Source organism: Ambystoma mexicanum, chromosome 2p (assembly GCF_040938575.1).
Source record: "Ambystoma mexicanum isolate Mex_15411 chromosome 2p, UKY_AmexF1_1, whole genome shotgun sequence".
NCBI lineage: Eukaryota > Metazoa > Chordata > Amphibia > Caudata > Ambystomatidae > Ambystoma > Ambystoma mexicanum.
This window is the reverse complement of record NC_090923.1, coordinates 307,666,990-307,694,816: the sequence shown is the minus strand read 5'-3', so window position 1 is coordinate 307,694,816 and position 27,827 is coordinate 307,666,990. Positions and strand designations below refer to the sequence as shown.

Below are 27,827 nucleotides of genomic sequence, written 5' to 3'. Positions count from 1 at the left end.
TTTAATAATCTCTAAATTCCATATTTTTGCCAGTTCGGTACAATTTTTTTATAAGTCTTTTCCTCAAACATGTATTTCCTCCAGTTCAAAATCCACATCTCAGTCTGGGCCCGCCTCCAAGGTTTTGGCTGAGCCAGAGAGTAACTTGAGCTTCTTCCTGCCAGGGCTGGTTTCTATTGACGCCCCAAATTAGCATTTCCATTCAGTTCAAGGGAGTCCGTTGACTGCTAGCAGAACAACAGGCCAAAGTCCCCCTCCCAGTTCCTTTCACACCAGCCTGCCAGTTTCTTAGGAGAGAGCAGGGGGAAAGATTCCTTTGTTGGGTAAAAGGGTGTGGAATGTATTTGAAGCCCAGTGTAATTGGCTTTGCTCACTTTGAAAACCAAGTTTAACAGTTGTGTCCTAAAATACAAATTACATTTTTAACAAATATCCACAAATCTCTTAATTTCAGCCTTCTTAAATTATAGGGATTGAATTATAACAACCCATCTTGCTTTTGATAGGAAGTCTCTTCTTTGGCATATTTTGATTCAATGTACAACTTTAAAATGACAGATTTAGAGATCGCCAGCTTCTGACAGAGGCGAGTAACGGTATTGTGCCCATTTTTGACATATTTCTTTCCAGCAAGCATCTTTAAAGGTGGATTTTGTTCTGAGAAATGTACTTCTGCTGATATTGTATTTATGTGGATTCTTGAAGTAGAATGATGTTTAACACCCAACAAGGAGGTTCGATCTTTTGTGTGGTTTGTGAACCATGATTTTTGCAAATTTGACAACCAAGAAAAACGGATTTCCACACAGCTCTGTGTTTCTTTTGCAATCAGCATTGCTTTTTCAAGTAGTTTCAGGTTACTCTGTGGTTAGCCAAATGATGGGTTTTGGCAGTGGTCTTCTGTGTTAGCACTGACATAGGCAAAAGTGGATTGGCGGCCTATTTTTCAGGCTCTCCTGCGCACTTCTGGGAGATTTTTTTTAGCAAGCATAATGCTTTCCGACAGCCATTTCTGATGTTTCTGATGCAAGCAATGCACAGTGATGTTGCAGGGCATGGACTAGTGGGTTAGAACATCCCACAGTATCTCGTATGGCTGGGACTATTCTCCCATTGCCGTCCATGATGCTGCTTCCTGTGGCGCACACACTGCAGTCTCAGACGCCTTCTCTGAGGAAGTGGGCTTCTGCGGGCGTTCTTCCTTTGGCTGCAGCATTCTCTGGACTCTGCCTCTACTACTCCTACCACACCTTTCTTCACATGAAGCCCATTCTTGGGTTTAAATCTCCCACTCAGGGACTGTGCTCTACAACAACTATACTGTACCTTCTGTTCAACAGGACCTCTGATCCTCAGTAACTCTGAGTTCCTCTTCATCGTCCCACTACCACATGCATTATGGATATTGAAGTCCATAGTGGTTTACATAATTTTCATTAGTTTGTTCTACTTTACAATATTTGTTAATACTTTAGGGGCGATAGGGGAATCATGAGCTGAAGAACTCACCACTTCCCCATGATAGGAGTCTCCTCCCATGTGATCCTCCCACACAATACTGCCCCCAGGGTCAGAATCGGGTAGCGGCTTCCTTCCCCTGGCCACATGACAGGGGACTGCTATTGGGATTTAGTGATGGTCTTACTAGATTCATCACATATGATAACCTCTTTTTAGGCAGTAGACCCATGTACTGTTTTAATACAGAAGACTTCAGTGTGACCACAAGTACCTCGACAAAGAATAACATAGGAACCATGAAGATCACTTATTATATAAGTACTGGTATGAAGTAACCCTGTGGAGGCATGCGTATTGGGAACACGAGAGAGAAAAAGGAGTTACACAATGGGTCAAATGAGACCTTGCTATATTGTATAAACACTGGATCAACCGACCATACGGAATGTGAGCAGAGAAAAGCTGTTGGTGGAGTCGCCACTCGACAGCAGACTGCAGTCTGACGAGTCAGCAGAAGCAAGCTGGAGGACTGCTGTCCCTAGATGCCCCAGCAACGCACCTACACCCAAATCAAGTCAACGGATGGTGCAGGAGACCCGGAGGGGTTGCAGCATTGCAGCAGTGTAAGTAAAGCAGACCAAGGCTAAGTCCCCTCAACCCCTTGGTAACAACAGTTTCCTGGGAGCTCAAAAGGCCCAGTGTGTAGCACAGCTCTTCTTCCTCATCCCAGTGGCCATACCAATGAGCCCACTGACCACGAGGGAAGGGTTGAGGAACCCTACCATCAAGAATACTGCATCCGAGGAATACTTCTTCATTCCATATCAATAAGCCCACTGACTACCAGGAAATGAGTGAGGACCTCCAACCAAGTCCAGATAAGCAAGAGAGGAGACATCCTCATCGAAGTGACAGTCATAAGTCCACTGCTCACAAGGAAAGGATCGAGGACCCCATAGTTAAAGGAAGTGAAGTGTACAAAGTGTGCATCGGAGGAGAGCTTCCTTGTGTCACTGAGGAACCCAATACCACTGACCACCAGAGAAGGGTCAAGGACTCCAACAATAGAGAACTGAATTATGGAGAAAGTCTTCCTCAATTCATTTGGGAGGAGAGTCCCACTGAATGCAACAGAAGAGCCTGGGACCCCCCGACAAAGGAAGTGTGAAAAGGGTCTGGAACCCAGACAAAGGGAATACCAATAAAAAAGAATGGAAGTTTGCTTACACTTGGAAAGAATGGCAAACTTTATTGAATGACTGTGTAACATACCAGGTGAACTGAAGAGCATCAGATGAAGAAAGCTATTTCCCTTGTCACCATGAAAGGACGTGTTAAGTCTATACCCAGTCCAGGGGAATGGAGTCATTCTCCTGGATCCGGATCTATCTACTTTGTGTGATCTTTAGTGGAATAGGATATCAACATCTGGGGAAGGGAGTCGAGAGCTCTTGAAACAGTTTTCAAGAAGAACTGTCGGCATCCACCAGAAGAAGGGAGTAATTCCCCTGCTGGGCACACTTTTGTGTTATTGGATATCCTTAGTTGTAGAGTTTAAGGGCAAGAGATAGGTTTGGACACAGGACGGTCACCATTTGTTTGATGGACATTCTGACAGTTCCTTTAGTATTGGTTGAGGCAGAGAAACCGCTCATATTTTTAGGGCCAGATATGTTTTTCTTTATCCTAATAAATACTTGTGAAAAATGTCACCCCATGTCAGCCTCTCTATCCTGCCCCCTTACATAAGTATGAAGGTATTCAGCATGAAAAATGTATTGTAAAACACATAGTTACTTCATTAACTTAGTTGAGACCAGTGCATATAAAACCGGGCTTGCGTGTTAACAGGTGCGGAAAGGTGTATACTAATTCTACAACCTAGTGAACATGTTAACGCTTAACACAAGGCAGCCGCCTGTGAATCCGATCATACACCTCATATTCAAATACATTATTAAATAAGGTTGCACCTCTTTATCTTAGCACTCCCTTGCTTGATCATCGGAGACCCATGTCCCTTGTGTAGACTCTCATCCTTGTTCCTTTAGCTTAAGTGCACTTAAACTTAAAGTGCCTTCGTCTGGATGGATTTCTGCTGATTCAATTTGCTTTTGAAATCATTTCCTTGGATAGTTTTCTATACATTTTGTTTTTGGTTGTTTGATCATGCAAAGTTATCACAGACCATGGCACCTTTAAGTTACTAACATCACATGGTTACTCAACGCTTAGTTATGATTGTGAAGGATGCTGAACCATATAAATTGTAATTTGATTTTGATGGATGATGAAATATAAACTGGACTAATTAAATATACATTGTTGTGGCCTGAAGAAGAGCTAGGCTTGAAACATGTGTTGGCTCACAGACAATAAAACGAACTCCTATCACAGCCTTGTATCCATACATTTCTTGGAATCTTCCAAAAGCATTTATTAATAATATAATGTTAGGAAGGCAACGTTAGATACCTAGTCACTCTTTTTTTTGATTAGTGCTCTTGGTTCATATAAGATTAGACGTCAGGGAAGCACCACAAAATGTAGGTTTCTCTGAGACATCTGATTTCTTTCTTGCGTTAACTTAGCAACAAGCGCAAGAATTGGGTTTAATTCCCACCTCGTCGTCTTTTGTTGTTTTAACCTGCAACCTCTCCAGTGACAGGGACGCCAATTGACCAAGCGACCTTCTATCATGCAGTGTATGGTATAGTCCTATGTTGGGCACAGCCTCACATGCCCTTTATGTGATCGCATAACAAGTGCAGACTCAATTGCCACTGTACTGCCAAGTAATACCATCAGGATTGTGTACAGTACTTCATGAGAAGGCCTCCTTTTTCTAGCTCTGTAATGATAATGCTTAGTATTACCCAATTTTTTGATACTGAATGTGTACTTCATGCCAATTTCTCCTGTTTCTAAGCACTGTAATATTGATTATTACATCATTTGATGAATGGAAGTGGTCTAAGCTGTCTGTGCCGAGTTGCCAACGTATAAAGTACAGACTGGAATCATGTCGGTGGCGAGCCCGCTCCTCGTTGCATTATCCACCCTGATAATATACATTGTATAGTCACCAGAAGTCGGGTGCAGCCTCATATATGCACATTTATCATCATATGCCAAGCGCATCATCAATAACCCATATTAGTGTATCCGCAATACAGTATGTTCTGTGTAGTAGTTTGCAAATATACCAATATGTACAGTTCAACAGGGAATACTTCACTTTACTGTTCATCTCATGAATGTTTGTTGCAGGCTTTTCGTAACTGCTTTATGACAAATATGAAGTGACTCAAAGGTGATGTTTAGGTGGTCTCTGCCAGAGTGGAAACCAGAAGGAAGTTAACCTCACGTAAAAGCATAAGTAGTGGCACAAACAGGGGATAGTACTTCTGGTCAGAACTGCTAAATTCTGGCAGTAAGAGGATGCCTGGTGAAGTGAACAGAGATATGACAGGTCTGTATTACTTTTCAGAAGGGTGCATGCCCTACAGTGATGGATGACTTGTGAGGTTTTGGGGACCGGGGTGAAAGCTGGATCCAGGAACATGTGCTTCAGAGGCCATTTACTCAGTACTTGACAGCCCTGCCTGTGATGTGTCCCTTGCACACCCAAGTTTCTCAAAAGCGATACCTGGGTAACAGAGGAGAATGCAGCAGATGCTACCACTGGCTGCCCCTAAAGGACGTCCCTGGCCTGTCATTAGTTACATGAGCAATATGCTGCGAAAATGAGAACATAACATAAAAATACAGTATATGATTACAAAATAATTCAACAAATTTGTAGAAAGGTACTATATTAATCATTGAAAATTTGACTGTTCACTTGCCTTTTAGGAAGGTTGAGGTTAGATCCAATGTTATGTTTATTTGTATTGATTCTCTCCAGACGCAAGTGACATTTCTCCTCTGATCCGTCTACATCTTTTGGTGGGTCATGGCGTTGCAAACCATACTTTCAATGTAATCTATTGTTGCTTAATTAAAAAGACAGGGTAATCTTATTTGGAAAATTGACTTTTGAATTTGACGTATAAAACAAAGGTCATCCCATAATATTCATAATACTCAGGCTTTCTAGAATGAGATCAAACACATGAAGCTTCACCATGCCAACCAATATATTTCCTATGGATCTAGGACTATGCACTAGCGGCAGGAGGAGCAGGTGTAGACCTGTGACTCTTTGGACTCGGGACCGGCTGCTCTTGAAGGGAGAGGCAGCTGCACAAAATGGGGGAAAATACCAACCAAAATTCTGAAGATGAGGGTGATTCGTCCTTATTAGCCCTACTCTCAAGATTGGTTGAGTGTGTGAGAGAGCAGGAACGTATGAGCGATCGAGAGAGAGAAAGGAATGGAAGGGAGAACATTAACTGATGTGGAGGGGGGGCAGAGTACGAAAATGAGAGAATCCGCAAACTGCTGAGAGGGGGCAGAGGTGTCCAATCACGTCTTTTTCTTATTTCCGCTCTTCAACATTCAGAGGCACTGAATAACAGTATCTTGATATTGAGCGCTCTGCATCTGTATAGAGCCCTTTTCCTCGCAGCTTCTCTGTCAGAGTTATAATGTGCATCCAGAGTCTGCTGTTTTGCCCTGACTAAGCCCCATAGAATTCCCAAGACGAAGCCTTGTGTTTGGATCCTAGCTCTTTATAGAACTATCTACTGAAGGTGTCGCCTACAGCGTATAGGAGTGCCTTCATTCGAAAGCACATCTAATGAGGACGGGCCCTGCTTGTTGTTCTAGATCAGGGGTCTGCATCCTGTGACTCTTCACATATTCTGGACTATGACACCCTTGATCTCTCGACATTGACTATGCTGGCTAGGACTGATGGAACCTGTTTTGCAAAACATCTGGGGAAACAAAGGCTGCATACCCCTTTTCCTAGCAGCAAAGGTCTTGGCTCTGCTCTTAAATTATTCCATTTAAAAAAAGAAAATCCCTCTTTTTTCGACTCCGTTTAAAATATGGTTGATATTTTGGGGGGAAAGTGTACACACGGAAGGAAAAATCAATGAAGAATGAATGTGTCAAAACACAGTAGAGAAAATTGCAGGAATAATCAACGGTGAGCACACAGAGTATTTTCCATAGGAACTGCAATACTCGAATATGCTTCATTCACTGTCACTGTAGCAGCATTTTCACCCAGGGCGGCTACATCCTAGTCGGCACAGACCTAAATTCTATTACGATATGTACTGTATTATTGTAAGGACACACGTTCTTCGTCATTGGTAGCATGCCTCCTGCAATGCAAAGCTTCAAACAGCATGTGCTATCTTAAGTGCTTTTCTCACTTTTCTCAATGCAGCTTGAATGTGCATATCACATCACTTGAACACAGAGGTGGACTGTCAACTTTTATGTTGGAATCCCTGTTATGCAAATGCTGGATTTAAAGTGTGCTCCTTCTCGTACGTACTATGGAGTTTGTGGTGCGCAGTTAACATGGCTTGGCTCGTATGACTTGTTGTCCTTTCTTTCTAGAAGCAAACCTCGTTGACGCCAGAAAACAGTATTTTCTACAGCAATCTTCTGTTCTTGGACAAAGGACGGTCTTGGCAGAAAGTGTGGGTCACCATTCCAAGGAACGAGCCCCAGGTGCTTTACCTGCTTGGCAGCACTCAGGTACAGTGGCACTTGCAAGGAGAAAATGCAGCAGTGCAAACACATCATGCAAGTGTTTGAAACCCACTAAAATACTGTGTCTTTCTTGTTATTCTCCACTTTCACTTGCTTTGGAAAGAATATTGCCCATTTGTCTTCCACAGCTATGTTAGCCATTTGTCTTCCACAGCTATGTTAGACTGCAGTAATTTGCTTTGATTACATTTTACGACTGTATCATTTTTGGCACCTTGGAATTTGAAAGGGGAAAACTAATGGGCAAGGAAAAAAATACTTTTCCAAAGCTTGGACTCGTAGACATAAGTGCACATATTAAGCTGTAGAGTTTAAATGAATGTTTATCAACATTGTTGCCAAAAAACCCAAGGGAAATAGTCAAACGGAACAACCAACAATTTAAATGTATATACGATGGACTCTTGTAGCTGAAGTAGAAGGTAAGCTCGGTCAGTAATAATCGTTATATATCGATATTGTATTGCTATAATAGACACAATTGCATAAAATTAGACAAAAGATTACTCATAAAATGTATACATACATCTGATCTATGTAAAAGAGGATTTTCCTATTTGAGTGACCCTCAAAAGTGGATACTAGATTGCCATCATCATAGCTGGCCAACTCCCCATATTGTACCTTCATATGAGTTGTGGCTATATTTCTCTCTCATTATTATTTCAGTGCTCCCTCAATGCATAGATGCTGACGGATTCAGTGTTTAAAGGCTGATAAAAAAAAGTGCTGAGTGTCGACTGCTAGTATCTTGCATGAATAGATATATTACATGTCCCAAAATATCTTGTTTATCGTAGTTTCGACAAGTACTTATATCTAGTTCAATCAAAAACTAATATTTGTCTTCCTCAGGACACAAAAACCACAAACCAGTGTTTAACAATCTATAAACAGAAGCATGTATAAAGTTGGAATCATTTCCAGGCTTGTTATTGTTTGAGTATTCAATTGACTTCCATCTTAAAGCAATTTCGAACCATATATTCTTGAGTCATCCAATATGGGTGTGGAGGTCAATCGCTTCATTCAGCCACCCCAACAAAGAAAAGATAATCGTCAATTTATCTCCATTCGTATGTCATATAAGCATCACTGTTCTTATCAGGTGGCCCATATGTTATAGCTGCCAGTAGGGCTCAATTGGAGACCATTTATTTTCTATTTTGCTGTATTCCAATAGCAAAAATGCGGTGCCACCCTTCAGTTGTCAGAAAGGGCAGTAAAAAGTTGCAGGAAGATCTCTGGTGTTCCAACTCATTTAGCCAAATGAGTTGCAACGCCAGAGACCATCCTGCAACTTTTTACTTGGCCAACTTCATATGGGCCACCTGATAAGAACAGTGGTTTCAGGGATTGTTTTTGCATGAACTCCTGTTTGAGATCCACCATGAAAAGGTTGCATACTGAGGTGTCACTTTTGTTCCGTGGCCGTTCCAGTCTTTTGTTGGAAGTGTCTTCCATTGATGCTGAAGTTGTTGTGCATGGGTATGAATCTCATAGATCTGCCATATCTGTGGTTGGGGTGTCTATCTCAGTGTTGACTTTTTTAGGAATTTCGGGCCTGTTGCAATTCCATCTTAAGGTGGAACGTTGGAATAAAGTGCAGTGACATCCATTGTGGCCAGGAGTGCATACAGTGGTAAATCTTTTTGAATATTTCTGAGGAAGTGTGCTGTGTCCAGCATGAGGCTTTCTGTGGCTTTGGTCTATGTATTTACACCAGAGATGATTGGACAGTCTGGATTTCGTGGCTTGTGGATCTTTGGGAGTAAATAAAAGGTCCCAGGACTTGGATTGTTTGGTATCAGATGTCGGATGGGTACCCCTATGCTGCTTGGCATGGATTTGACAATTTGTTCTAGAGTTTTTTTGTACTCCATGGTGGGGCCGTCACTAAGTCGCAGGTGATAATTTGTGCCAAGGAATTTTCTGTATGCTTCCATATTGTATTCATGTGTATCCATGACCACAACGGCACCACCTTTGTCAGCTGGTTATATTATGATGTCCTTGTTTGCTTGGAATTTTCTTATTGCACTTATTTCTTTGGGGCTGAGGTACTGTTTAGTTACTTGGTTGTTGAGTATGGGGGATTTTATGCATTCTTTGAGATATTCGTAAGTTTCACATGTTAAGGTACATCCATCATAATGTGAGGGAACCCTTTGTTCGTTGCTTTGACCATGGAAATTTTCTTTGAGATGCAAGCGTTATATATAGTCTTCAATTTCCCCACAGAGTTGAATTTTGTCTAGTTCTTGGCTGGGGCAGAAGGTCATCCTTTGGAGAGTACAGACTGTTCAGCATGTGAAAGTGAAAGAGAGAGGTTGATGACTGTTAGAAGATTTCTGGTGAGTTCTCCCATTGGGTCCTCAGTGTTGTTCCTTTTTGGTGCTAGTTGATTGATGGGGAGTTCTCTCATCAGGGGCTTCGGTTTTGATCCGGTTTGGTGTGGGAATCACTGTTTCACGGGGAACTTTGTCTCTTCCCAGTCCCCGAATAGTATCTTGTGTCATTCGTTGAAGGTCCTGGAGTTTCTTGTTCTTCCAAATTAGTAAATATTTCAGTGTCTTTTGATAGTTCCCTTTTGAGCTCATGTTAGAGTTGTGGTGCTGGTCCATTTATTTGTTCTCTCAACCTGTCTCTCTCTTGCAGATGAGACGATGTATGAGACGATTCCTTATTTCCTCTGATGTTCTCCTGCTTAGCATATACCATGTTATGGGTAGTCTCTGTGGGTTACAATCCTGAGTCATTTTGCTATCAGAATCGTTTTTTTGTAGGCAGTCAGGAAAAAAATGTTACTTTCCAACTTTGCTTCCTTTCTTCTCATTTGACAGATGTGCCACTGTCTGTGGTGCATTTCGGTATCCATTGTGAAGTGCAAAGACTCCCTTTTAGTCCAGTTTTAAAATCACACAAGTTGCAGATTTTGATACCTTTTATTGGACTAACTGAACAATCTATGCAGAGATGGAACAAAATATTAGCTTTCATGGTCCAACAGACCTCTTCATCAGATGTTGCAGAGTGAAATCTACAGCACAGATCATTATCAACATGAAATAAATGAACATTTCACTGGCTTCAAGAACACAATGAATGGAATGTTTGCTGTGGAAAGATATCCATAGGAGCATAGGAGAGGTTGCTAGCTCGATGGATCGGGGCCGGCTCTGCCAGGGTGGAATGTGGGGAGTCTACCATTCAGGAAAGAGGGTGGGCTGGAGGTGGTTGAGAAAAAGGAGGATGAGGAGAAAGACAGAGAAGGTCACTCAGTGTGTCCCGTATATCTTTTTTATGTTCATTATTGTGGAGCCAAAGTAGTTGGGAAAGTTGTTAGCTTAAGAGTAATGAGGAGAACGATCAGAGTCCATGGTGCAAATATTTACTGAGGTTCAAAACTTCATGATATCCATAAACTCTTGCTACCACTGTGCCATTCACACATTCACCCCCTCTTGGTATGAGGCATCTATACACACAGAGAGACACAGACACAGAGACAAACACAAACATGCACGTACATACAACTTATGCTCTGTGCTGTGATGCCAAAGGAACAGGTGATATGCCAACTGTACCAGAGCCTACAACTAGAATTACATCAATAGTTGGATCTTCCGGATCAGTGAATGTGGTTTGTATCCATACTAGAGGGATCCAATGAAGACAATGAGGATCTGTGATTGCAAATATGCTCCCACCAAACTTGTCATAGAGTATGTGATAGAGAATCATCTGACCAATACATTAAGAAGCCTTTTCTTGCTGTCATCTTGCACCATATTGTTCTTCTAAAGACTCCTCGGAAATTCAGCAAAGCAAGTTGCTATAAAGCAACCAGCAGTTTATAAATAGAATCACAATATACATCAAAATCTACAAGGGAAATCATGTCGGGGAAATCTCTGGGTTTATACTCGGAATTCATTCCCACAGTGGACAGTATTTGGGATCTGGGCATGACAAAATAAAGACATTCATGCAGGCCAGATCAAATGACCAATAGAAAATCATGAGCATTCGTAAACAGTCCACAAACATCTAAGATTAGTAAAAATCAACACACATGCATCACAAACTACAATAGTGAACGCATCTGAGACCAGGATTTGCCCACAATTGTAACTTTGTACCAGCCTTGACAGATACAGGAGTTGAGGCTCTCTCCTTGTGCACCCTAGAAAGGTATACTAACCCCAATGATTTCCAACAGCTCCTCCTTCTTCCCTGTACCTTTGGAGCCCCAGTTGCCTTTATACTGTATTGACCTTAGGAAGGGACAGCTCTTGCATTCATGCACTGCAAAATGCTTCTAAATCACCAATCACTGAAGGTACAACCCCGTTTTAGTGCCACTGACCAATGATATGCAGATGTGCAAATAGCTCATAAGTACACTTTGATACATAGATTCATCACTTCAACACAGACTTGGAATTTGTGTGACTTCATTTAACCAATCAATCAGATGCCACAAAACTCCTAAAGGAAGTTTATCCCTGTGCATGAAGCCCAGCTCACTGTTTGTTTCGTTGTGGATTTAGTTAGACTGTGTGGGCGGGCATTGGACATGGCAGGCTCACACATGGAGGGTGTTCAATAGGATTTTGATGTTTTTGAGAAGTGTTTTGGGGAGTTGTGTGGCCTTCTGTCTCTTTTTTAATGACGATTTGTGTAGTTTCTTGCTGAGGAGCATGCTTTGAAAGCCATTTTCGTGCCATTTCACTTTGTTCGGTGTGTGATATGGTGTGGTGTAAGTGTGTACACGCCTTTTCAAATTAAAACGTTTTTAAAAAGTGTCCACAGCTCTATTTCGGGTTTAAATTAATTCATCCAGAATATCAATCAAAATGAAATAAGAAAAATTAAAACTTTCATATTGCATCGATAATTGTTCCCCTGCTTTTAAGATCCAATTACGAAACTCTGGATGACAAAATTAACAATTAAACATCTGTAAGTATAATAAAGCCCGTCTACACAGCCTCAATGCATTTTACTCAGTACTGGAGCAATTATCCAAACCCTAAGCAAGGAATACATTGGACAAAAAAACAAATGTAACAGATTCTTTTCTATACCCAATTTACAGTAACAGTTTCATTTGTAGCTGGTTGGGTCAGAATTTAACCTGTAAGTAATAATTTCTAACCCACAGAAACCATTTCTTAGGATTAGAGGTCCATTGTAACAGAAGATAATATTGAAGTAATCTTTTTTTTAATGCCATGTTCTCATGAATAGTGTTACATAATTCAAGAAACCATGACTATCAGTTGCCCTAAAGATTCTGGGCTAGAAAACCAGGAATGTTAAGGAAGGGGTTATCAAGATAAAGTGTAACCATCTGACAGCTAGAACAATGTCACTCTTCAAAAGTTTGATGAGTATGCTCCTGGCATATGCCACTGCTCGACTGGTACATGTAGAACACCACAGTAGGAGGGGCTTCATATTTACATAATCAACAATGTAGTGAAGTCAAAAATCCATATCTAAAGCAAAAATAGATTGAGGGTGAAGGTTTCAGCAATCTTCTCGCAAAGTCATTCCTTGTGACAGCTGGTGAATGAGCCTTTGCGTAACCCCACAGTCGCTCCATAAGTGACCCTTTCAACTGTCTTGTCAGATATGCTGTCAACATGGCTATGACTGGATAAGTACCGATATTTTCAGCAATCTAAAGTAATGGTGAATTAAACTGCTATGTCCTTGTTGCCTGTTTTCCAACATGCCTTGTTCAGCATAAAGAAATTATGGTAAGTGAAATGCCAAGGTAAACATTACTAGCGACCCACTTCGTTTTTCCCAAAAATGGGGGAGGTTTTTTTTTTCGTTGGCCCATCAACGTGACTTTCAGATGTTAACATATAGTCATTTACCATCCATTAAATTATCATAGCTATTAATTAAATTCTGTAATGCTCTCGGATACTGGATAAACGTACTGCATCATCTTCAAAAAGAAGAATGGGGCAGGGTAGCCATACACTTGGCTAGATCTTCTTATCCAGTTAGTTATCAAGATAATAGATATAAATTGAACTATAAGGGAGCATACACACATCCCTGATGAATACCTTGGTTTGAGAAAAACGGGGATAATAACCTACCATTAGGGCAACATTTAAGTGAAGGTCCTGGAGTATGTGCAAAAAATTATCCTCATAACCCTTTAACATCCAATGGGCAGTGTGAAAAGCCAGGAATGAGATGCAGACACGGAGGACTCCCGGTGATTGCCATACATTTTTTAGGCAATAAGCCGTGAGCCTGTGAGCCATTACCCCATAAGATAATGCCCCTGAGGACCATAGTTACAGGACCAAGCGTAGTGGCATTATGCGGTAATGGCCCACAGGCGAGGGGCTTATTGCCATTAGTACCGCGGCCTGTTAGACTGGGGTATTAATGGTGGGTTTTTTCGGCTGCGAGACACGTTGCATGTCAGTTTTCTCTTTCCATGGTGGCCAAAGTAAACAAAGAAAGTAGACGCCATGTAGTCCCTTCTCCCCTTCCTTCCATGGCAGCCATCCAAGTAAATAGAAAAAAAAGTGTTTAAAAAAAAATGCTTCCACAGAACAGTAGTCCCTTCTCCCTTATGATGGTGGTCTGAAAAAGAAAAAGTACACCAGCAGGAGGAACGTGCAATAGAGTGTGCAGCCTTACCCCTGGGTAAGGCTCGCAAGCACACCAATTGGTGCCTTTGCTACAATGAGAAACGTCCGTGCCAGGTACTAATATTAAATTATGAAGGTGTTGGAAAATGCCTCACTGTCCCTGATCTAGCTGGTATTTCCCCACCTCAACTAAAACTAAGGACCTAGCTTCCCTGCAGTTCATAGCAAACCAGCCACATTCTCATCAATATTCATTTTAGTTTGAAAAAGGATGGTCCTTAGATACAAATTCCTTCACTATTTCAAAGGTCTTCTTAAATCCCACTACAATAGCAAATGAAATAAGGTCTACTTCACCAATTAATCATAGTTTACATTATGGCCATTTTCAATTAAAGCTTGGTGTTATCCTTGTAAGTGTATATATAGTTCCAAAAGTGGAATGTTAAAGCTATACCTGTTTTACCGATTTTAGATTGTAAATCCATTTTTGTTCAATTTTTCTGAGAAGTAAGTCCCTATCGCCTCCTCATGGGGGTTGTGGTATAATTTGGATAATAAACCAAAAAAGGTCAGTGAGTGCATGTTGTTTCTTCACAAAATGGGCTACCAGTGGTTTGTTGTCTAGTTTATTCTTTATGCAAGACCTATGCTCACATATTCTTGGTTTAACAGGGAATTTGGTCTTCCCTATGTAGAGTAGGTTGCAAGGGCATTTGATGCCATAGATGGCCCATTGTGTATTGCAGTTGGAAAATGATTGTAATTTCCACTTAATATCGTAGAGATCAATAGTCTTGATATTCTTCGTAAGAGAGCAAACTGAACATGAGCCACATTTATAATGGCCTACTACAGGTTGAAAGGACCACAGCGTAGTTTGGCTATTCGGTTGCTCTACTTCATTCGGATATGTATGGACTAATTTGTCTCTTAGGTTGGATTGCCTTTTAAAGGCAAATCTTGGTGTTGGGGGATCAAACTGTGGAGTCTTCACGATGTGCCAATAGCGTAAAATCGTTTTTCTTAAGCAATGGCTTATTGGAGTGAATGTCGAGACACAAGTGATCTTATTTAGGTTAGTCTTTTTGGAAGGGTTCAGACATGTGTTACGGTCTGTATGTTTAGCTCTTCGGTACGCTCTCTGAATTATGGAAATCCTCTCTTGCGTAGACGTTCTTTGAGAATCTTGCTGTGATGTTCATATTCTGATGTTTGAGTACAATTAAGTCTAATTCACAAAAACCCCAGCTGCACAAAAACAATAATCGTCCTCTTGAGCAGCTTAACGATTGTGCAGCAACTTTCACAAGTGGCACTGGCCAGAAGACCACCTGATGTACAAATACTGAAATGGGTGAATAGACACCTGGAATCTGTGTGGCTGATGGTCTGTTCTTGGTGATGACCTCAAGATGCCTTCACCACTTAGGAGGATATCCCACAGATGCCGCTCCCCGTAGGCTGCACCCAGTCGTCTCACAAAGCTTTCCACATGTGTCAGTGATGTGCTGCACATTGATGCTGTGGTCATCTGTGAGCTTGCCTTGACCGCTTTAGATGGCAACATTTGGGTTGGTGTTTTTACATGTACGAATCCTGCTCCTCTTTCATATTTCCGGATAAAAAGAGTCCACTTTTGCTGTAAACATATGCCCATAAAGGATGCTAGCAGGTGCTGCATGATTACCTTAATTTTCTTTTATTATTTATTGTGCTTTTGTAAGGTGCTTATACATCAAGTAAATTGTGTTGCAAAGCGCCCTTTAAATCCACACACACCTGAATAGCCAAACAAGGTTGAAAGCAGTTTCCTCACAATCCAGGCTGGGTCTGAATCCTCTGCCAAATCATGGGCCCTAGCCATGTTGGTTCAGGTTGAGGTCATGCAAGCACACCAAGCGAGTGCCTCACTCAGGGAAGTGTGATGACAGCTAACTTGCTTGGAGACCTCACCGAAATGTTGTAGCGTAGAGCAGACATTAGACAGTATCTGAAACTAAAACAGTGTTAAAAATGCTGATCTCGAGCTCTGCTGTGTTGCAGTATTCTGTGATTGCATTGCATTGCTCACGTAGCCTTTCCTGCAAGTGTAGAGTTCCAAAGTGGAGCCACTTTGGTCTTCAGGTTTGGCAGTGGCAATTTGTGCGAAACTTGCTGTTGGCACAGTGCATTTTTGGCATGGCAAGTGTAGAGGAGCAGCCACGTGCCTCTTCAGGAAGTCCAGTCCCCCTACTACCTATATGCTTACCTCTATTACTCCTATATAGAGCCTGAAATCGTGCCATGCTTGACACCAGCAGTTATTACTATTCTGCTGTGAATATTTGAGAAAAGGTATCCATTAAGAAAGCCATATCAAATGTATTCCCGAAGAGAAGATAATCTAATGGAGGAGCTTCCTGCAGGAATATGAAAATGAGAAGTTGGTGATGTCACAAGAGACTAGCGTGACGCCATGAAGAATGGCTGAGGAAGAATAGTTGTGGATCACATAGAAACTGATGAGGAAAATAAGAGTCGAGTAAAGTACAAATAAAGATTCCATGTGTGAGAAGCACTGCAGAAAATGCAAGTTGTTCAATAAATGTACATATGCAGCAACGCAAGTAGATTAAGAGATCATAGAAGATGGCTATCTGTAGTGAATAGACTGCAGGCGTAGGCACCATTGTATTGAAACTGGACATCAGTGTCACAAATATAGTAAGTTCAAAACCATGAAGAAGAAAGGTCTCCCCAGTACACAAAGCATTTGCTGCTGCATTAATGAAAAGGCCATGGGAAGCATCTATCCCCCTTTCTCTTGATCACTTGTTTGCTGACATGTTATTTCAAATGTGTTTCATCCACCACTCCAAATCTCTGCTGTTTCCTCGAAGCAACATCACGTGAGCGTGGCTCTCCCATAAAATCTGCAAGGGCTGCAGGTATTCTGACCTGGCCCTGTGGGGTGTGACGGTCCTGTGCACAATGGCAAAGTGAGGTGGACCAGGGTATCTTCCACAGAGTGTCACTGGAGTTACCTTGGTCACACTATTAGAAGTCTTAAAAAAAGGCACAGGACTTTGCCACACAGCCTAAATGGAATATTAGACCTCGGAGTCCAACAACAATACAGAACAGTAACATACTGCAGAGGATTGGTGAAACTTTCAAACCTAGAACATGTACATTGATGAAACACTGATTGCATTACGGTTCTCAAGAGGTTGCAAGAAAGGACTTACAAAGCCACTTAGAATAATTGTGACTGCTGGAGACGGAGAGCTGGCAATTAAGACTAGATCCTGGTTGAGCGTGTAGCCCTAGTTGAGTCAAGAGAGATGACTTAAGTCTACTCTAATCTGCACATGGAAAATGTGCTGGTGTTTGAAAAGCTTGTTTTATTACTGTAAAGCAGGACATAGTCACATCTACCTGTCATTATTGAGATCCACCAAAAGAATATTCCTTTGAGGGGGTATGGGACAAGGCTATCTTTGTGATCAAAGGAAGGCTATATTGAAAATTCTGTAATGAAGACTATGATTAAAGTGATTATGATTAAAGTGCAAGGATTGAAATATGGATTTGTTCAGCAGGAGCTAAAATCAGTTCCTGGGAAACCACTAACATATGTGTGCTAAATTGACATCTTTATTTAGACAGAAGGTGAATACTCTTGTACAATTTCATGTATCACTAAATGGCTTCCACTGATGCAGTAAGTTCTCCATAGAAAGCTCAAAGAAGAGCATACACTTCCTTGATACGGCCATCTTGGTTGGCAAAAACAGCCATCTGGAAACATCTGTATATAAGAAACCCACTGACAGGAATAAATACCTGCACAGAGCAAGATTCCACCCAAGCCACACAAAATGGCCTATTATCAACAGCCATGCCATCCGATACCAACACATATGCTCCAACAGGAAAACAAAGGTCATCATACTTGGCACATTCCTCACATCCTTCCTGCAACAGGGTCACTCGGTCAGACAAATTGACAGGGACTATGACCATGCTTTGAAAATACCCAGAGACAACCTGCTACAATACAGAGACATGAAAGACAGAACAAATACATTTGGTTGTCACCTACCACCCGGCACTAACCCAACTGAATAGGATTGTTAAGGACCGGCAACCAATTTTCAACAGGGATGATTACCTGAGAGACATCGTCATAGAAGCTACCCTAATTGCATACAAGCAACCGAGAAACCTATCGTAGTCTTTGATCAGGAGCACATTTCCACTAGATCAAGAACAGGTAAGACCTGGAACGTACCCTTGCAACATCAGGAGATGCAAAACATGCCAAAACATCTGCACCAGATCTGCCATAGCAACCCTGCAGAACCAAACAATGTAAAATACAAGGGACATACAACTGCATATCATCCAATGTTGTATAAAGTATACAATGCAAAAAATGCATTCAAGGGAATTACATGGGTGAGACCCGCAAAGAGGTTTGTGAAAGAATGATCCTCATAGATAAACAATCTTGAACCACAAAACAGAAGCAACAGTGCATCGACACGTCACAGAGGATGGTCATTCATTGCAGTATCCATCATTGATGGTTTTAAAAGATGACCTCTCAAATACCACACACAGAAGGACGTGGGAGCTCAACCCCTGAAGATGCTTAACATCCACATTGAATGAATGACACTCTATGGCCAACTTTGAGCCCAGGTCCACTAGTGCAATCGCATCAACAAAGTCAGAAGACTCCCGTCCAGCACCATTTCTCTACCACAGCTCCCAGACACTACTGTTCAGGATCGTTTAATGTGTGAGGGCACAGGACATTTGGAGGATCTCGAGCCAAGTGCACTAGTACTCCACCGAGTAGGCAATTGGCGGCAAAGCTATCAAAGACCCCAACTGAAATACTACAACACAGGTCTAAAATGTGCAAAAATCCATTGCTTTCAGCCCTTCTGTTAATTAATTCCTCTCCACCAACCCCCATGAAATTGATGGCTAATTAAATAGAGGCATAGATCTAGATAACCTCATTTTAAACTGTATGTGTGTTGCCGTTAGGTAGCAAAATTCTAATATATAGATACATATTATCACCTGTCAAGTCTGTTAGTGGCAGAAAGAGCTCTCTATATTAATTTAAGCTTTATACATTACAAAGCTCTCTGACCTTGCCAACAAAACAACATTTAAGAGCTCACATCTTAGCTTGTGCCCTGTTCAAATAAAAAAATATTTCGCTTGTTAAAACTGCAGACGCTAGTCATCGTGTGTATATAAGACAAGGATATATACTATATGTGCGTTGATTGTTATGGCAAAAGAGAAGGGCCCCCCTGTAAAATCTGCCCTATTACTATTACGCTTGACCGCCTTAGCATTTCTGTAAAGTGCAATCTTTGTATGCATGCGGCACGCCACGAGCAGCAAGTCTGCAGAGTCAGTGAGTCTGCTGCACGACAAAGAGTTTGTCTATTTGAGGTTTAATTGGAATTCAAAAATAAGCTTTCTATATTATAATTGCAATGAAACACTTGGGCTGGATCTGCACCTTCCAAGTTAATGGCCGTGGTGATGGCTCTGTAAGTACCGCTATTACTGTGCTTTTACATAACTGTTCCAATTCTATGGGTCCATTATAGCTCGAATGAGCTGCAAGTTCATTTTTATTTCCCAGAAAAGGAAATCACTCCCAGTCACCAGCAGAAAAACAGTTTGAATGCCTAAAGAATGAATAACAATTGGAACATTTTTCTGCAAATATCAGCTCCCAGAGTTCTAGTACTTGAATCCGTAGGATTAAATCCTTGCTGTTTCAGTAAAAATATTGGGAGACTTTTGACCACCAATAGGCCCATGGACTAGGCTTGAGGGCTGCATGGGAAGGCCTGGGGGATGTTGGAAGGCATGCCATGGCCAAAGGCACCACCGTCCACAGTCGGTGCCCAGTTGGGGTTGTGGGCCAGACTTGAAATTGGACGGGACCAGTTCTGTTCAAATTAGCACATATTGGGTACTTTGGGGGGCTCTAAGTGCAGGGCCAACGACTGTTTCCTTCTCAAAGTAGCCTGTGCACAGTGGTGGGTGAGTTATGCTTGTTTTACTATACTCTTTCAAACAGTGGCAATGAAGGCTTCACAATAGCTTTGGAAGCTAGAACTGAACGTTTATTTTGTTCTTCATGTTTTGTGCTGCAACTGGTCTATAAAGTCCATTTAACAGATTTATTTCGCTGAATTTCATCGTTTTTTCTATGAAAATGTAACCTTAATGTCCATTTAACCAAAGATTTGCAACTAATAAATATATATATTTCTGACGAATGTTAATTTTTTTAGACTCAAATTCTTTGCATAAGCTGCCATCCAGTAGTTGGTGTTCGGTCTTGTTTATGTAAACCCTGCATGCGAACACAAAAACAACAACCGACTTCGGGCCCATAACTGTACGTAGTGTCTTCAACATGATACTTATGCATTGCATACTGCTGCATGTTGTTCGTTTTACCATTTGTTGGTAACCTGTTTGTTATTTCTGTGGTTGACCAGCTATACCGTCCACCTATATGGAGAGAGCCATAACTCTAAGCTGTCATTTTTAATAGGCATTGATGTATGCTTTTCAATCCCAGTCATATTCTCTGATTTGTTTATATACCATGCATCACATTATTTTGCTTACCAGAGGGTTAGTCCTCTTAGATAAAGATGTCGGCTTGTTGTTTGTCCTTCGGGACCTACAGGTAAACATTTTCATAAATGTTTGTTTATTTCGTTTACACATTTCTATTGCTTTGACATCCTTGACTTTTGTGTGACACCTGATTTACACCGCATGCAGTGCTGTTTTGTGCGGTGCCTCGTTGTCGAATATAGACACTGGGAATGTAAGTCACTTGTTTGCATGTGCACTTACCCTTTTCTTTTGATTGTGTAGTTTCCCGTTCGGGTCGTGTCTTCCTATGTTTCTCGCCTTAGCGTGTCACCTGATCAATCAGGTTACACATATCACATCATTTAATAGATGCCCCGCTGTTGGTGTAACCGCGGCCATGTTGTGTGTGTGTGTACTTTTTATTTTCATATCGTGACGCATCCACTTTAATGTTGGATATTTCATTTTAAAATTCTATTAAATGATTGTCGGGCCATTGATTTTGGCTTCATCTAAATTGGCAACATTACTTTTTCTGATGTTGCCTCATGGTATTTGAAGTTACTGTATCAGCAACCTCAGCCCTGTAGGACCTGTCCTGTTTCTGTTACCATTCTGTGACGCATTGGTTATAGTGGCTTGATTAGCTCGTTGCAATGAATGTATCTTTTTGTTAAGGCACTTACTGGTGAATAAATAAAAAGAGGCGAATATTCTTTTCTGAGAATGTTAATTTCTAATGATATTTGTTCATTTTGTTATTTTCTTCATGTTGCTCAATCTGCTATTGGGAGGCTGAGGAGATGAGGTTTACTACTGGCCACATACCTGACATCGCGTGATCCCGTAGTCACCATTTCTCAGTCCCACTGAGATTTCCTACTTTTACCGGCTTCAGCGGTAGTGCCGGTGTTAGTGACCTGCACGACCGCCTGAGTCACTTGAGCTCTGTAAGCCATACTTAGGGGGGTTTCCACTGCCAAATGTCCCTACAATCATTTTAGAGAGAGTCCTATGCAGCCTTTTGTTGACTTTTGTTACGGGTGCTAAGTGCCTCTACTTGTTCTATCTGCTTTCCTTGCATAATGTCGCATTTTATGCCCACTACCCCTGAAAATGTATCCGGACCCAGGGCAATGTCTGCCTGTGCACAGCATGATGCTGCGGGCAGGGGAGTATTTCTCCCCACAATCACCCTCAATGGGCAGCCACAGAAACGGCAGCCGCTTTTCTGAGGTTTTGGCCTTGAGCGCCAAAAGGAGACAGAAACTGCAGAAGGAGCAGCTTCTGCTCACTGATCCCCTGTCAACTAAAACAGTCCTTGGGAGTGCTGTCCGCCCTTTTTCTCCTATCTCCCTACAATTACTGTCAAAGGTACCAGATGGTGTACCAGAGGTACCAGATTCCTATGAAGGGACACTGGAGGTGACACAAGAAGTGAATCTTCCTGTGGGGGTCAAAATCCAGCTGGTACAGCTATACAGTAAAAGGGAGGATGTAGGAGAAGAAATGGCAGGAAGTCTGGATACCAAGACACCTGAAAACTGGTTAATCTGCAAAAATCAGATGCTGAGGGACCTTGCAGCATGTGCTAATCTGTGGGAATTTCAGCTATGGATGGCCCCTCTGAGCCAAAATAATCCTTCGCTTCAGTCAACCTTCCAGAAGATTAGTCAAGAGGTACAAGTAAGATTGGAAAAGGCCTCTCAAGCATCTGTTCAGAAGAGGTCTCAAGTGGGCTGTCAAACTAATCCCATAGAGTCTCTTGTAGTTGGGCCGGCCATGCAGGCAGAGGCAGATTGTAGAGTCCCTGCTCATAGCCCAGTGGGCGAGTTTCTATCGGAAGGTCTTTGGCCCCCGTCGAAACTGGCTGCCTAAGGATATTCGACAAAGAAAGGGATCTATGGCCAGGATTTTGGACCCAGATTTACCCAGTTTTGTTTTGGATTCCAGGAACATAATTATTACCAACGTTGCCACGTTGAGTCATCCGGAATCCAGGGAATCTCTAAAGAATAAATTGTTATTCTGGCTTAGTTCAAAAATAGGGCCCAACTGTGTTAGAAACAAGGACATGAAAGTCTGGCGCAGAATTGCGATTTACAATTGGTGCTCCATTGATAACACTGAGTGTATCATTATAGGTTGTGGGTCTAGCAATCTGCCTATGTTCCTGAACAAGTTTGTACAATTACAAGACTCATCCTCTCCTAATAACTTAAGAATTGTTCTGAACTGATTTCTGGTTCTAGCAGCGATTTTGATTAAGGCCTGGCCCCTTGGTAACTGTTTTATTTGTTTTATCTTTGTTGCTTGTATATGATTTTGTGCTAATGTGCTTTGTATTTGTCTGTATGTCGGCACCCTTAAGCCTCAGGGTCAGTGGTGCGTGGTACAAATACAATTTCATTTTCATTTCATTTCATGTTAGATTGGTTGACTAGATCTCCTGAGTCACTGCACCTGGTTTTGATTTCTCATTTGGGATCTATGCATAATTAATGGTTTTGTTCATCATGATAATTATGGTTGCGGTTTAGTCAATATGTTGGAGCACATATGTCCTGTTCGATGTTCAAGTCTCTTAAGGCTGGTGTCTTCACCTGCATAGTTGGTAAAATAGAATATTTCTTCTCATCTCAAAATGTCTTCATTAAGCCCCTCTTTTGCACTTTTCAAACGGAAGATCCATAACTGTTCTCTCTTCAATAGCATTGATCCTATATTGAATCCTCTTTTCGGTATTTTAACTTTTTCTAGTATTGTCCATTGTAAATCATTCTCAGTGTGTTCCATCTGAACAAAATGCTCCACCATGGGTGCTGCATTGTAAATCATTCTCAGTGTTTTCCATCTGAACAAAATGCTCCACCATGGGTGCCGTCAGTTGTTTTGTTCTAATATTGTGCGATGTTCGCATATTCTTGCTTTGATGGCCTTAGTGGTCATTTCTATGTATCTTTTTTCACATGGGCATGTGACTAGATATACAACAATTGTTGTATTAAAGTTAGTGAATGCTCTTTGTTCCCAAAGGAATGTCCATCCTATGTCTCTTTGTCGTGTGTTTGGTAAATGGACAAGCAGTGCACTGGCCACATGGGGTGTGCCCTATTGCTTTTGGAAGGCCCCATAATCTGTTTGGAGTGGTGCCTTCCTCTTGATTTTCTCTGTATGTGTGCACCAATGAATCACGGAAGTTCCTTCTTCTCTTGATGGCAAAGCGTGGAACAGCCATGTTGTGTTCGCAAATACTGAGAATTGGCCCAACTACATAATTTCTTGTTTAATTCTGTTGACTATAGGTGATTGACTAAAGACTGCCGTAATTTGGCTCTGGTCTTGCAGTCTTTTTTCATGATGGTTTAGTGTAACTTCCCTAGGTATATTTCGTGCTGTCTTGTTTGCTTGGCATGTATGTTTGTTGGGATAATTGCTTTCCCATAGTCTAAGTGACAGCTTCTTTTCCTGATTGTCATACTCCTCTCTAGTTGTACAGTTACGCCTATATCTAACGAACTGTCCAAAGGGTAAGTTCTCTTTAAGGCTCCTGGGGTGGAAGCTATTATATTACAAAAGAGCGTTCCTGTCAGTTGCTTTTTCATACACTGTGGTTTCGAAGTGTTCACCCTTTCACATGATTTTGAAATCTAGGAAGGTGACTTCTAGATGGCTGTACTCATGTTGGTCAGTATTTAATAAGAGACAAAGCTGTACAAACATGAGCTAGAGTTTAAGCCTCTTCAAAGGAGGGTCGGGACCAGACACATCTAAGAAATAAGCATAATTTTTAATAGTAAATCATCAATGTTAAAACTACTAATTAAATTCAAAGGTCCATACTACAAAAGACTTAACAATCAATATAAAAGAAGGAATACGTGACAGGCACAAAATGCTAGCTAGAACAGGTTCAAAAGAAAACACAGGATACATGTAACACAAATAGTAATGTACCAAACTCCAATTGGATTAATAAAGCATATATTCATGTCTCTGTTATTAATCCAGATTTCTGTCTCGACATGGTTCTGTTCATAGAACATAAATGACGAACATTCAACTGGAGAAAATAGTACAAAGAAGAAACCTAGTTCCTATTGAGTCATAGACTACATCAAAATCAGTCTAGAGCCAAAGGCAAAGGATCAGCTGCTAGATAGCTACAATACTTTGAAGTTCAAAAATGAACTGGAGGACCAGGGAAAGGGCTAAATTTACCTTAACTGGTGCCTGTGGGGGCTCTCTACTTCCAGAGATGGGTAGGTGTAGAAGACTGAATCAATCCTACAAAATATATATTATATTATAAAGAAAGCATCTAAATGAACTTCTAAACAAAGCAATAACTGTGCTTACAACACACACAAAGAATCAGCAGACCGCCAGGACATGGATGGCCACTAGTACAGGTAAACAAGAGAACACGGTTCTTGTAGACGGCGTCGCGCTCACCTGTCTCAGAAATAAGGAGACTTGCAGTTAGGCAGTTGCACAGTCTATCGGTGGTTACAATCCACTGAACACAAAACGGACCCAGGGGAAAACCTGTAATAAGAACAAACCTCTCAGGCTGCGGAAATGGATCCGAATAGGAAATCACAAAGTGGATGGAAAAGCCTCACCCAGGTTAAGGGTGTCATGCAAGACAATAGGGAGGATAAGAAATACCTCAGGGGTTCCACACTGCCCGTATGAGTACGTGTATAGAGGCAACATAAAAAGATAAACGATAGACGTCACCAAATAGCACTCGTTTTTAAAAAGTAATGAGTGCCTATAGATAATTGCAAAGTCCGCCTCTACTGGCCACCACAGAGGACCAAGAGGAGTATGACAAACAATATAGCAAAAGTATGCTTATTAACTACTGATCTTCATCTACCCGGATATAGACAGAGTAGAGACACTATCAACCAGTTTGAATTTTTGTTCTTCCGGGGTTCCTCCTTTGATAATAATGTACTCATGTTGGAACATCAGGATTTTCTTCATTCAACCAGGTGATGAAATTGCCTAGGATTCTTTCATTACCCTGGAAAATTATCAGCACGTCATCTATGTAGCGTGTCCACCTATTGATGTTTATTGATGTTTTGTAAAAAAGGCGCGCATTTCGGGAAGAGCAGTTTAAGAGCAGTTACCTGCATTGAGGACTGCTGAAGTACACTACGGTCTTTGGCATTTCAATCTGTGGACAAAGAATAGAATGCTTGCAAGAGTTTTACTGCCAGCTTCCGTGTTTGGGAACTTGCTTTGGAACATTGGAGTCTGTGTTTGGGAATTTGAATCAGAACGTGGTTAAGAACGTTATACGAACACGTTTGCAAATATTTTCATTTTTTTTCTTTTTTTTTCTGGCTACCTGCATTGTGCTCCTCCCATGTATCCCAGCAATCCTATATACTGCCTTTGCACGCGCATTGCGCACACGCATTTAGGGAAGAGCAGCTTGTTAAGAGCAGTTACCTGCAGTTACTGCAGGTGCTGTGGGTGTTTGGGTGAGCCAAATATCAATTCTGATTGTAATTTATATTTGTTTTATTTTAGGTCATTTCTATTTATATTATTGTAGGAGTTGTTTTTAGAAAAAAAGTTATAAAAAAATATATATTTTTATTGTTTTAAATTTAATTTGATTGTCAGTATCAATTGTGCTGTTATGGGTTATACACTAAAAACCGGCATGCCGTTAATTAGTGTTGCCACAACTTCTGCTGAGACGCCACTAAGCCCAGGGAAATCCACGGCTAAAGCAATATATCTTTCTCGCAATATCAAAACGGCAGGAAGAACCCTCCCGGCGCTTCCTATGGCCGATATAAGAACCTTCTGTGCGGCGGAAACAAAAAAGGGGCAGTTAAAAAAAAAAAAAAAAAAAGAAACAAAATAATCCCATGGTCATACTACAATGCGAGGATGTTACTAGAAAGGGTGCGGTGAGAATGACGGAAGAGTCGGCTACGCCTAGTGAGGTTACGCTGCAAGAGGAAATTATACCATTAACATCCACACAACAAACATCCAAAACATTGTCACTGGTGCCTATTCGCACAATTGTTTCAATGAGATTCCTGACGAGACCTCAATTCAGCAGTTGGAGTGGTTAGGGAAGTCTTGTAAAGATCAAAAGAATTCTGGACTTGAGGACGGGGAGAGGGGGGCTGCAATAATGGCAGAACCACCAATCTTGCTGTTGGAGTTAACTGACTGCCCTGTGTTTATTCAGGACAGTCTGCACTCTCACAATCACTGGTGATGTTTTCCCCAACAGGGCAAAACACCTCAGAATTATCTTTATCACTTATACAACCAACCCCTAGGCGCAAACTTTCAACTACTGATACATCGCCCGATGGTAATTAGGGAAAGTATGTTGTAAAACTGGAAACAGCAGTGCAGACTATGAATGCAGCTTTGTTCTCACTAACAAGACTATATGAAACATTAGATGCAAAGATAAATGTGCAAACCGAGATACTTTCTGCTAATGTTAGCTAGGAAGGCTATAGCAAATAAGTACCGGAAAGCAAATATTAAAAGATTATCTGAGTCGTCGGGTATAAAAACACCTATACAGGTATCATCATATGCACCCCTAGATGGCTTGGTTAATATGAGCAAGCAACAACAAAATCCACAAACTGGGTTCAACAATAGGTTTACTGGACCTTTATTGCCATCTGGTCCATTGTCACTAACAAAAGTAGTCAATATGATGTCTGATCGAAATATAACCACTCAGCCTCCCATAGATCACACCACAAGGGAGGCAGATTCAAAAAATAATCAGGAGAAGAGCATGACTATGGCTGGGATTAGAGAGGAGATTGATCTGTCCTTTCATCTTCTATTTACAAACTTTCAAAATACTCAGGACTATAGCATAAAATTACTATCTGGTAGAGTACAGTGTGATGAAAATCCACTAGTGCAAGCAAAATCACATATAGAATCAGTATATAACTACCAGCAAGTAAGCAAGTAAGCCATGACAAAGCAAGGAAAAAATTGACTCAGTTGATCCTGCAATGTCGTAACCATCCATTTCAGCAGTATTATCTTAATAAGCAATCAATATTAAATATCTTTGCAGAGATACCTGCTTTGGAGGAACTTGCTACTAATGATATTGAGCAAATTGAAATTCTACATGATAAAGATCTTTCGGTAGCTAGATTATGGTTCTGCTCTACGCTGATTAGAAATATACTTTGGTCGGTTAGATCTGACCTATTTAACATGGATTTTTTGCTTATTAATCAGACTACAAAAGAATGTGAACCAGCCCCTAAATTTGGTCACCAGTACCCCTCCACAAGCAGAAATGGGTCTAACCAAAGGCTCCTGAGACCAGGCATGGAAAGGAGGGACATCTGTGAAAGCACTGAGACTACCAATCAGATGCAAAGGCGATGTTAGCCTTGT

General features: G+C 41.3%; 1 protein-coding gene across 5 annotated transcripts in view; it reads left to right on the top strand.

Annotated features, from left to right (window-relative positions):
* FGD3 (FYVE, RhoGEF and PH domain containing 3) overlaps positions 1 to 27,827 on the top strand; it is a 924,278-nt gene that overhangs the window by 875,538 nt on the left and 20,913 nt on the right. For 4 of the 5 annotated variants that reach the window (XM_069643609.1, XM_069643613.1, XM_069643610.1 and 1 more), the window contains one exon: positions 6,979 to 7,119. In XM_069643609.1, coding sequence (XP_069499710.1) covers positions 6,979 to 7,119 — 141 coding nt within the window. The remainder of the gene's footprint in view (positions 1 to 6,978; positions 7,120 to 27,827) is intronic. The other variant, XM_069643612.1, reaches the window with a different exon arrangement.